General features: G+C 41.7%; 1 protein-coding gene across 1 annotated transcript; it reads left to right on the plus strand.

Moving 5' to 3' along the window:
• The first annotated feature begins 762 nt into the window (after positions 1 to 762).
• On the plus strand, positions 763 to 11,412 carry LOC134451986 (NHL repeat-containing protein 3-like). The gene is made up of 7 exons (XM_063202375.1): positions 763 to 883; positions 1,573 to 1,725; positions 1,916 to 2,066; positions 3,598 to 3,798; positions 5,416 to 5,507; positions 9,091 to 9,203; positions 9,697 to 11,412. Exons 1-7 carry the CDS (start codon positions 788 to 790, stop codon positions 9,923 to 9,925), a joined length of 1,035 nt encoding a protein of 344 aa, XP_063058445.1. The 5' UTR covers positions 763 to 787; the 3' UTR covers positions 9,926 to 11,412.
• The last annotated feature ends 499 nt before the right edge of the window (positions 11,413 to 11,911 follow it).

The raw sequence follows: 11,911 nt of genomic DNA on the forward strand, positions 1-11,911 counted from the left end.
TTTAACTAGTCCACGTAGGCGTACAGGACATTCAACTGTCTTTGTAGGCCAGGATAATACCCCTCTACAGTTCATAGATTTCTAGCGGTCCTTTTCTCTATCAAAACAAATAATCAATGTGAATAAAATATTGTAACTAAACTATTGTACTATTGTAGCACTGCACACTTCTGACTGTTAAAACTGAAGATCTGTAGAGATAACTATGGTTGGCCTAAAATCACATGCAGGTGCACACACGAGAGCCAGAGACTTTGCACGAGCTCTGCAGAGGCTGATACACTTGTTAGCTCTCTGGCTCCACCTGTTGTCACATACTGTCACCTGCATCACACGCAGAGACAGATAAAGGTGTTGTAGCCGTAGGTCTGTGGTTGTAGCCTACGCTTCGTGCCAAATTCGTTCATACTGTGTATACTGTAATATATAACCAGTGAATCTGTGAATGTATGCAAAGAATAAGCGAGCAAATAAACTAAATTATATAATAACTGCATGCAATGTCCAACAAACGAGGCAACATTTGAACGAAACGTCAAGTTCAAGTTGCCTGCCACGCCTCTACTCCGAAAATAAAGCAAGGTGACAACAATACACGCAAATAGCAATAATAATAGCTTACCTTATTCATAAATCAGCATTAATGGGTAGACCAGATGTCTGGTTGACATGGACTGACCTCAGAGATTTTGATAGGAATCTAAACTGTCTCTGCTGACCTTTTGATTTGTCACCGATTACCACGTGACTAAAACAGGAACTATGAGAGACGAAGGCTTATTTCGGCATGAAAATATTCTGTAACCAGAACAGGACGATTATTATGAAGATCACCGGGATGTTTCTTCTCGTGGTTATTTCGTTTTGCACAGTGAATTTACAGGTAAAGTCTCATTTTATTTTCTCGTTCATTACATTACTCAGGAGCAACCTTTTTGCGGAGATTCACCGATTCGCACAGCAGCTTAGCTGAGCTGCCTTGGCATACATGGCTGCTACGCCAGATGTTGTGGTGGAGTGTTTCTAGGATAAGAAAAGCAGTGGACAATTATTTAAGCGGAATTTTGTCAGCATTGTATTGACCTAAACCTTTATTAATTTGATAATGCATACATGAACGTCTTGTGATCAATCTATTTGTCTTAAGTTACAGCCGTCAGCTATTGTCTTTCCAGCTGTATCCTCATTTGCAAATCCTGCACAGAGTTACATTGTTGCCCTACGGTGCCCTCTGGCCCAACGCAATGAAATAGATTGCTATTTTGTTGGAAACACAGTTGCATCAGACGTTGATGCTGTCAAGGTGATATTAAATGATGCTTTTTAACCGTAGCGTTGTCTGACCTGATTCTATGAAAATAAGTCAAAGTGCTGAAGTAAGGTAGATTGTGCTTTTCTGTGTTCAATTTGATTTGTTATTAACGTGTGTGCTATTCTATACCCTGTGAGTGGGTGACCCCTTTACATTCAGAACACTGTAATACACAAAGTGAAGCCTCAAAAAGGATGAAAAAATGCCTTTGCAGGCCTGTGTGCTAAAATAATGCTGTAGGAATCCATATTTTCCCCCAGTGGTCCACTCTTGCATCAAGAACAGATCATTTGTACATCGGAAAATCCCTGTTTAAACTGGACTTGTCATGGCCTAAATTCCCAGAGGATTTCACTGGTCAAGTCTATGGGGTGGCAGTGGACCAGGAAGCTGGTTTGGTGTATGTTGCCCAGGTGAGATAATACAAACACCACGTTTTGTGTGTGTGTGTGTGTGTGTGTGTGTGTGTGTGTGTGTGTGTGTGTGTGTGTGTGTGTGTGTGTGTTGTGTTTGTGTGTTTATAAATGTGTAGTTATTTATTATGAATGTGCCAACCTTATTTTTTTTCCATTTCTCCTACTTCTTCCACTTCTTACTAAACAGAGAGGGGAGAATGTACCAAAGGTGCTCGTCTTTGACACAGACGGGGACTTTCTGCAAACTTGGAACACCACCACCCTAGAGATGCCCCATGGGATCTTTGTTTCCAACGCCCTCACCGACCCCACCATCTGGGTCACGGATGTTGGAGCAGGTGAGTTTTTGTTTGTCGTGTGTGTGGAGCTGCTGTAATGTAGTCCCCATGTGTTTGACATGATGTACAGTAGATGCCACAGGGATGGCATTTTCATTGCAGATGTGATCGGGTAAACTTTACTTAGGATTGCTACTGTCTGGGGGGATGACTTTGCACATCGCCGTACCCGGTAAAGCAGGGGTGGGGAACCTTGTTTATTCAAGGGGCCACTTCATAATCCTCCAAGGGCTGTAAAGGTCCTCCGAGGGCCGTACTATGAACGCAAACCAGGATTTCTCCCTGCACTTTTGGCCTATATTGTAGGCAGCCACCTTTACAAGAGAACCCCCACCCCGCTTCTCCAGGTCCCCTGAAATATAACTGTATAACTGTGTAATAATCGTATTGCGAATGTAATTTCTAACATTCCTTTTGTCATATTTCATATGAAGCTGCATGACATTCAAATTATACCAGGGGCCAGATAAGATGGCCTCAAGGACTTTGATATTCAAAGTCATCCCACAAGTACCAATCCTACACTGATTTGCACCCAGTCAACCCCATCCCTAGGACTGCTCCTGCATCCCCCTTGTCCATTGACAATAATATACCATAATGCGACATAGCATCGTTTTCTGGATGGTAATAACTACCTTTTAACTGCCAAATAACAAATAACATCCTCGATAGCAGTTGAAGCTGCTGGTGGGGTAGCAGGACTGAAGACTGCATGAACTGTGAATGGTCCCTGTACATTATTAATAATAATAATAATAATAATAATACATCAATTTTGTATAGCGCTTTTCTAAATACCCAAAGACGCTTTACAGAACATGTAACGTAAAACAAAAACATGAACAGACATTCAAAGACATACTGTACAGAGACTAAACACAACACAACGGCAATGGAAAGTTCTTTTTTGTCCATAACTCATGACGGTATGGAGCGTTCACGTTAGTGGAGAAATATGGAAGCCCACGGCGGGGGTGGCGATGAAAAGGCCATGGCGGGATATGAAAATCCAGAGCCTCCCGTCATTGGGGGTTTGTCCCTCCCCGGTAGCCAGGTCGTGCCCTCCTAGTTACACAACCCCTTCAGCGTTGCTGCCAGTCAGGTCAAGAGCAGTGCAAGTACTTTCTGAGCTCCCGAAAAAACGGGAACTCCTCCCACTTTGTTCGTTGGGAAGCAAACAACCATTAGCAAACCAAGGGAGGTGGGTCAACCACGCCGTTTGGGAAATGTTAATTGTTATACTCTTGGTCAGACTAAGTCTCGAAGAGATTTGAACGTCGATGATAATTAGGCTAGAAGACCACATGAACTGTGAATGGTCCCTGTACATAGACTTAGACTTCTTTATTGTCCATTAAACTTACATGAAATGGAAAATTAGCTTTGGTGGTGGCACAAAGACACACTAGACAAATACACATCACAGTCATCACAATAAAGAATAAATACATATATATATAGGGCCTAAGTGGCAAGGTAAGATAAAACCTGTGGAATAAAATTACATTTGTGGTTTGTCCTTCCCCAGGTCCGTATGGGCACACGGTGAAGAGGTACTCCCCTTCGGGTAAGCTCCTGCAGGTGTTGGGCACCCCTGGAAAGCCTGGCTCTGGCGTCAACCCGCTCCAGTTCGACCAGCCGGCAGAAGTGTTTGTGCATTCCTCTGGGGAAGTGTACATCGTGGACGGTGACGGTGGAATGAACAACCGTCTGATAAAATTATCAAAAGGTAACAGATTGTTTGTTTTTCATGGTGAATCGACTACACTACACACCACCAGCAGTGCAAACATTGAAGAGATGGCTATGTTTTGTGGCTTTAGGAAGATGCGTCTCATTATTTATTTATATTACCACCATGTCCAAAAGCAAACGCGTTTCATGGTGGTAATATAAATAAATAATGAGACGCAGTTTGTGAGTGCAGATTTTTCTTCCTTAAGTTGATACCTTTTATTGCACACCCAAAGACTTTCGTTTTTTTACCAAAGAAGTTGAGCGCGTCCATTGCCAAAATGTTTTGTGGCTCACACTAAAAACAGTAGAATCACAACAACATCTCAGAAAGATTATATACAGTAGTAACAAGCAGAGATGGGACTAAGTCACTAATTTGTAAGTCACAAGTAATCCAAGTCCGAAGTCAAGTCACAAGATAAGACCATTGACCAAGTCAAGTCCAGGTCCAAGTCGTTCCAAAGCCAAGTCAAGTCCAAGTCTAATTTTTTATCAAGTCCTTAAGGAGTCACCGTACAATCTTGTCAACTACTCATGCTCATGAATTAATTACTTTAGTCTCCGCACTGCTGTGAATGTCCCCCTTTGCCAGTTGTGCTCTGAACAAAATAGTGACCCTACTGTTACTGGTTAAGTCACAAGTTATTCCTAATATTGCCAAGTCAAGGCTCAAAATTTAACAGAAAGGGGTGCACCTGGCATCAAAGTGTTTTTATTGCAATGCACACTGAGGAAGGCACACGCGTCTGTGCACATAAAATAATAGAAAACATTTTGATGCAAGGTTCGCCCCTTTCTGTTTTAAATTTTAAGTGTTTCATTTGGGCCAGCACCCTTACAATTAATCAAGAACCCCTGAGTGAAGCCTGCTACCTGCTATAATACAAGTCAAGTCTCAAGTCATCAATTTCTGACTCGAGTCGACTGGAGTCCAAGTCACAAGTAACAAGTTTGGTAATGTGCTCTGGGATCCACCTGCTTCACCCCTCCTGCTGCACCACACGCTGCACGAAGCTGAGGTGGTTGTCCGGAAGTCTGCTGTACTGTGTTTTTTTCTGAAATGCATGAATGTCTCTTTGATCTGGTGAAGCCGGTTGATCCAGTTGATCATGCTGTAATGTGTAATTTGGTTTAAAAAGAGATCAGTGGTTGTCCACGCAGCGCACAGTTGTTTACAGATTGCAATGATATGTTGGCATACAGCACTTATTACAAGTGTATTACTTCTTACTTGTTAATCAAAGTTATGTTCAGCTCTTTGCCCCTTGCTAAACAGCACACTCATCTATGTGCAGACTATCAGTACTGGTAAGCTTAAAAATACAGTATATGAAGACGTTTGTTGCAAAACGAGATATTCACCATTTTTGACTTTTGGATTTTATTATTGGAAATTTCTGTTCAGAAGTCCTATCATGTATATGTGTGAATTATTGCCATTCAAATATTTTGAGAACATACTTTTTAAACCTATTGCAATGCAACACAATGGAATACCCTATACAAAAATGTCAATTTCCCAAAATGTTCCAAAATGGATATACAGTACGTCATTTTGCTACGAAGGTCTTCATATACACACAGTTAACTGAATGTCCCATATGTGTAGATTTGCAGGTGGTGTGGATTCATGGAGAGAAAGGCGAGGCGCTCGCTCAGTTCTACATTCCTCACAGTGTGGCGGTGGATAGCTACCAGAGGGTAGGTCTCATAACAATTAAAGTTATACTGTAGTGGGAGATGATGGATGGTATGTCAGTATTTACATTCCAGGAGGAGAGAAGTGCCGCACACTCCCGAGTTGCATAAAACAGGTTTTTAATGTGACAATGTTTCAGCCTGTCGGCCTTCCTCAGGTCTCTCCTCCTGCATGTGTTTTACTGGTTGCCAGCAGGCTTGTACGAAATTCCGAATGGAAAGAATTTCAATTAAAAGTAATGGCATAATACGAACACTAGGTGGTGGTATTCTATGTACTTTCTATGAGTGGTGTAGATTAACTTAAAAGAAATTCAAGGTAATGGCACCACCTAGTGTTCGTATTATGGCATTATTTTGAATTGAAATTCTTTCCATTCGGAATTTCGTACAAGCCTGGTTGCCAGCACCTCTTTTTCTGGTGTGCGTTATGCACCTCCACTCATCAGTATTTACATTCCAGACACATTTCTGCCATTGTTGAGCAAGTATCTATTCATGGTCCTCCACATGCTGCCAGGGCCATATAAACACTCAGGGTTTGTCATTAACTTTTTTACTCGCTGACCACGGTGACAAGTTGTTTCCAAAGTCACTGGGCCTTCAGCCTTTCTACTAGCCACAGTTTTGTTGTCAGTTTTTTTTTCTCTACCATGATGCTTCCAATATCAGAAAAAGAAGTGCTAAAGCAAGGAGATCAGTGCTATTAACATAGCTTCCTACATAGAAATGAATCAGACAAATAGAAACTGTATGCTCTTTTCCCAAACTCAAATACAAGAAATTGATGCGCAAAGGGGCAAACAACAGAATACAGACAACTGTGATACAGTGCCCTCCATAATTATTGGCACCCCTGGTTGAGATGTGTTAAAAGCCTTAAAATAAATTCAGTGTTTATTGCAGAAGAATACTGTCACACTGAAAATTGTAGGAAAATGTAGCCTTCAACTCAAATGAATTGTAAGAAAATAAAAAAATCCCTGACTAAAAAATAATTATTTTTCATTAAATCACCTGTTCCACAATTATTGGCACCCTTAACAATTCCCAGGAAATTAATATAATTGAAGCATTTCTGTCATTTCTACAGTAGTTTACAAAGTTTACCAGAGTATGTAGGAACATTTAATTAGTAATTCATCACTTCCTGTTTCCCTGGGGTATTAATATGACGTGACACCGAGGCCATTTCTCTTATCCACTCTTAAACATGGGAAAGACAAAGGAACACAGCATACAAGTGAGGCAGATGTGCGTCGACCTTCACAGGTCAGGCAGAGGCTACAAGAAGATTGCCACTCAACTGCAGCTGCCCATATCCACTGTGAGAGGAATAATTAAGAAGTTCAAAACAACTGGAACAGTGGTAAACAAGCCTGGACGAGGACCCATGTTTATTTTGCCACCACGCACAGTGAGGAGGATGGTAAGAGAAATCAAAAGATCTCCAAAGCTCACTGTTACAGAATTACAACAAATGGTAGCATCCTGGGGTCACAAAGTCTCCAAATCAACCATAAGGCGCTGTCTACACGCCAACAAGCTGTTTGGGAGGCATGCACGGAGAAAACCTTTCCTCACTCACAATCATAAATGCAAGCGTCTGGAGTTCGCCAAGCGGTATTGGGGCTTCAATTGGGACCGTGTGCTTTGGTCAGATGAGACCAAGATTGAGCTTTTTGGCAACAAACACTGTAAGTGGGTCTGGCGTACCACGAAAGATGTGCATGCTGAAAAGCACCTCATACCCACTGTGAAGTATGGGGGTGGGTCAGTGATGCTGTGGGGCTGTTTCGCTTCCAAAGGCCCTGGGAACCTTGTTAGGGTGCATGGCATCATGAATAGTTTGAAATACCAGGACATTTTAAATCAAAATCTGTTGCCCTCTGCCCGAAAGCTGAAGCTGGGTCGTCACTGGGTCTTTCAGCAAGACAATGACCCTAAACATATGGCCAAATCTACACAGAAATGGTTCACCAGACACAAAATCAAGCTCCTCACATGGCCATCTCAGTCCCCTGACCTCAACCCCATTGAGAACCTGTGGGGTGAGCTGAAGAGGAGAGTACAGAGGAGAGGACCCAGGTCTCTGGATGATTTAGAGAGATTCTGCAAAGAGGAATGGCTGAAGATCGCTCTTTCTGTCTTTTCCCATCTTGTGAAACATTATAGGAGAAGATTCGGTGCTGTTTTGTTGGCAAAAGGGGGTTGTACAAAATATTAACACCAGGGGTGCTAATAATTGTGACACACATTATTTGATGTCAAATAATTATTTCTTTATGTGGGATTTTTTCCCCACTGAATAAATGCACTTGTATTGAAGGTTGGATTTTTCTCTTTTTTTCCATTAAGGTCCCATATTATTTAGAAAAAAAATAAAATAATTGGAAGCTAAAAAACACATCTTAACCAGGGGTGCCAATAATAATGGAGGGCACTGTATGTCATACCCAAGAAAAAGTGAGTCTGATATGATTACCAGTCACAGCCGAGTTTTTCCCCTTTTTGTCTTTGTGGGAATGTGCCAATTAAATTTGCGGCCTCTAGGGGCGTCTAGATTTCTAGGCTAGGGAAAAATATGCTCTCCGTGGGATGGTATGGCAGCATATGCACTCCGAAAATGTTTCTACCATGTTCAGCAAACATGTACCCATGGTCCGCTTGCTGCCAGAGCCATACAGTGTATGGGAAATACAGTATGCACTGTGTAGGAAGCCTGGGCTCCAAAATCAGACAAACACGTTGGAGGTGGTGGTCTGCACTCAGCATAATCAAAACAAGCACTGGGGGTAGAGGATGGACACAGCTATGCTTACTTTTTCCATTGTGTTTTCATAAAAAACATGAACAGTAGCAACATTACCAACATTTATGTATTTATTTATTTGCACATGGGGAATGCCTCTTGAGATGTACCATCTCGTCTTCAGTAGGGTCCCCATAAATCTGGACAGTACAGACAGTACAAGACAAAACATTACATCACAACAGACATTCACACACTCATTCAATCCACAGCCTCTTCATTCCCCCTGTGATGTAGTGACCATCACTAGGGTGATGAAGGGGCACACTGGATGGGAGAAGCATGATGGGCAGTTGCGTGAGGGACACCATGAGTGTGTGAAGCGCACGGCTGTGCTTGCCGAGGGGTAAGGCAGTGTGATGGAGTGACCATCACTAGGGTTGTGGGTGTGTTCTGACTGTCACACCAACGACCTTGGCTCTTTGGTGTAGCGGCCGGTCAGAGCCCAAGTTTACTACCCCAGAAGGTCCGGGTTCGAGTCCCGGCTGGGCAACTCTACTCCCCTTCGCTACACCCCCACCCTCTACATTCCCCCACCTCTACAACCCCCTATAGCAATATGTTTTCGGTATTAGGTACATAGCATACAGTCACAATAATAGGTAGATAGAATGAATTAAAAAAGCAAAGCAAACAAACATCCCTGACTGCACCTTGTAAGCAGAAAAGTCTGAATATGTTAATTATCTGTGTGTGCACCGTCCTTATTATTATTATTTTGTTATTACATGTTTAGTAACTTGTTGAAATGCTGTAATTGTGTTTGATCCTCAGGTGTGGGTGGCTGATCGGGGCAATAAGAGGATCCAGGTCTTCAACGCCGTAACGGGGGACTGGATCGGCATGTGGGGGAGCTGCTTCAGTGAAGACGGCCCCTACTCAGTCAGGTGAGACCCTCAACCCATTTAAGCCTGATGCTGCATATACGCTGCACTGACCTAGGCACCTGGAGCGAAATAGATGCTGCATTCAGGCTCTTGAGATATTAGGGTTTTTTACAAATGAATTACTCCCCCCTCCAACCTGGTGGGTCGGGAGTCGAACCGGCAACCTTTTGGTTATAGCGTCAGACTTGTGTCTCAAAGATTGCCGGTTCGACTACCGACCCGGCAGGTTGTTGGGGGGAGTAATTAACCAGCACTCGCCTCCATCCTCCTCCATGACTGAGGTACCCTGGGCATGGTGCCCGCCGCACTGCTCCCTTGGGGTGCCATTAGGGGCTGCCCCCTTGCACTAGTGAAACATAAGTGCAATTTTGTTGTGTTCTTTGGAATGCTGTGTCACAATGACAATTGGAAGTAGGGCTTTCACTTAACTTTCACTTCACTTGTCCTTTAAACGTATCATCTCTGATCTCTGATCTGTTTTTTTTGTTTACAGACTAACATCAGATCAGAAGTATTTTGTGGTGGCTCAGCTGAACACCAATCAGATCACTCTGCTGAAGGCCCCTCCTGTGGGTGTGATTGGTCAGTGTGAGGTGGTCAGCGTTATCCAGCTCGCAGAGGATGTGAAACCCCACCTGGTCGACATTGACGTCAAAACGGGAGCGCTGTACGTGGCCCAGATTGGCGCGGCGCAGGCACAGAAGTTTCTTCCATATGTTTGATTGTCAAGACTGCTTGGGCCTATACCACAAAGCTGGTTCAGGAGTAAACCAGGTTAAGATAATAATAGAAGAGCCTGGAGTCCTGTTTGTTCCTAAGAAAATGAGGAGTCCGGTCTCTTCTATTAGATGATTTACCTCTTAACTTCACCTGGCTTACTCCTGAACCAGCTTTGTAGTATAGGCCCCTTGAAAGTGGACGCAGCGCGTTGCATTCACAAACTTGTGAGGGATAACTTGCTGATCAGTGATGGGGAAGCTGAATTTCAGAAGCTACAGTCCAAATCCACATACCAAACATATTTTCACAGGTGGAAAATTATTATTATTACTATTATTATTATTATTATTAATATTAATATTATTATTTTATTTTTGAAATTCCGCCCCCTTTAATTCATTGGTTAATTCCAATCAGATTATCACCAAACAACCTGAGCACATGTGTTTTAATATCTTTGTCTGCCTTCTGAATTCAGATTTTTCATCGCTACTGTCGATTGTAGAAAATATTTTGGGAACAATGGAAATCTCTTTCATAGTGTTTTGCGTAAGTAAATATGATGTTCTGATTTTGTAGCTTTTAGAGAATTGTGTATGTTAATTCTGTGAAGTACGTTTTTGCACTATCAGGCTCATCCATCGTTGCCACCACCCTGTCCAGTTGTCATTTTGTTTACAACTTTAAAATGCCTCCAAATGTGTTTCAACGGCTCATAAACTTCTATCAGTTTAATAAGCACTTGTGAATCGGGAGTCGGTTTGAGTTCTGCTTTCAAATTATGTCAACCAAAGACAAAAAAATATGAAATGTTGAGGATTTCTGGATCGTGTTTCTGGATTTTAAATGCAAGGGTTACACATAAGTCATGTATTGTATCAATTCATAGATTTGTGATGTGAATGTCTAACTGCATCACAATTTCCATTGAAGTTGTGCCGTATCTCTATTATCTCACTACCCCTATGGGTTGCAACAACCAATCAGACTTAATCGGGCAGACAAACTGGTCATGGGTGACCAAACTGAGAGGATTGCCTAAACAGGGAAAAATCTGTTTTCGTTGTTGTTTATGTGAATATGTTGTCCAGTTGTATTTGAATGAACCAGTATGAGTTCCATGAGTAACTGTATTTTATATTGTATTTTATTTTGGGACCTTTTAGGCTAGTGTATGCAAGTTCAGTGTTTTCCTTTAAATAAAATAAGTAATTTTTGACCAATAGGACAGTACTGACCTTCCCTTGTCTGTAATCCGGTGTTGTGGACAGTACTCGAGTACTTGTTCCAGTGCAATATTCAAATAAAATTATGTTATTCTTGGTTACGTGATCGCAAGGTGGTGAGGATAATATTGCCAGACAGAAATGGATTGTGATACTTGTGCTGATTTTTGCCTGTTTTCTTCTGTGTTATTATGGTGCACTGATAAATATAATGCATTCTTTTGTCTCCCTGCCTGGCAACAATAAAAGTGATTATCTAACAACTGCCTTTACTTGCTGTTTTCTGCATTCAAGAGAATTCAAATGAAGGTTTCCATTTAGTCAAGTCAATTTCATTTTCTTAGTTTTATTATCTGATAATACATAGATCTGGGTTAGCTCTGGGAGAAAAGATACAAATTTCACTCAAGGCGAGGCAATTCATAGCACACAGTTCTTACAACAAGGTTAAATGTACTCTGTTATATATATATATATATATATATATATATATATATATATATATATATATATATATATATATATATATATATAACGTGCATACTGATGTAAGCAAGTAGCAGCTAGGCTAGCCTGTGTTCTGCAAAAATAAAAGACACATGATACTATGGCAAAAACAGATGCATTTGGTTGAATCATCATTAATTTTTTAGTGACTTTCACTTGTGTGGTTTCATTGGTGGCTCTCTTTGACTATCATGCTTTCAGCTACAGCCAGGGGTGCGGCCTCTTGAGAAGAAATCATGTTGATCCCCCCAACCC

This window comes from Engraulis encrasicolus, chromosome 7 (assembly GCF_034702125.1).
Source record: "Engraulis encrasicolus isolate BLACKSEA-1 chromosome 7, IST_EnEncr_1.0, whole genome shotgun sequence".
Classification (NCBI taxonomy): domain Eukaryota; kingdom Metazoa; phylum Chordata; class Actinopteri; order Clupeiformes; family Engraulidae; genus Engraulis; species Engraulis encrasicolus.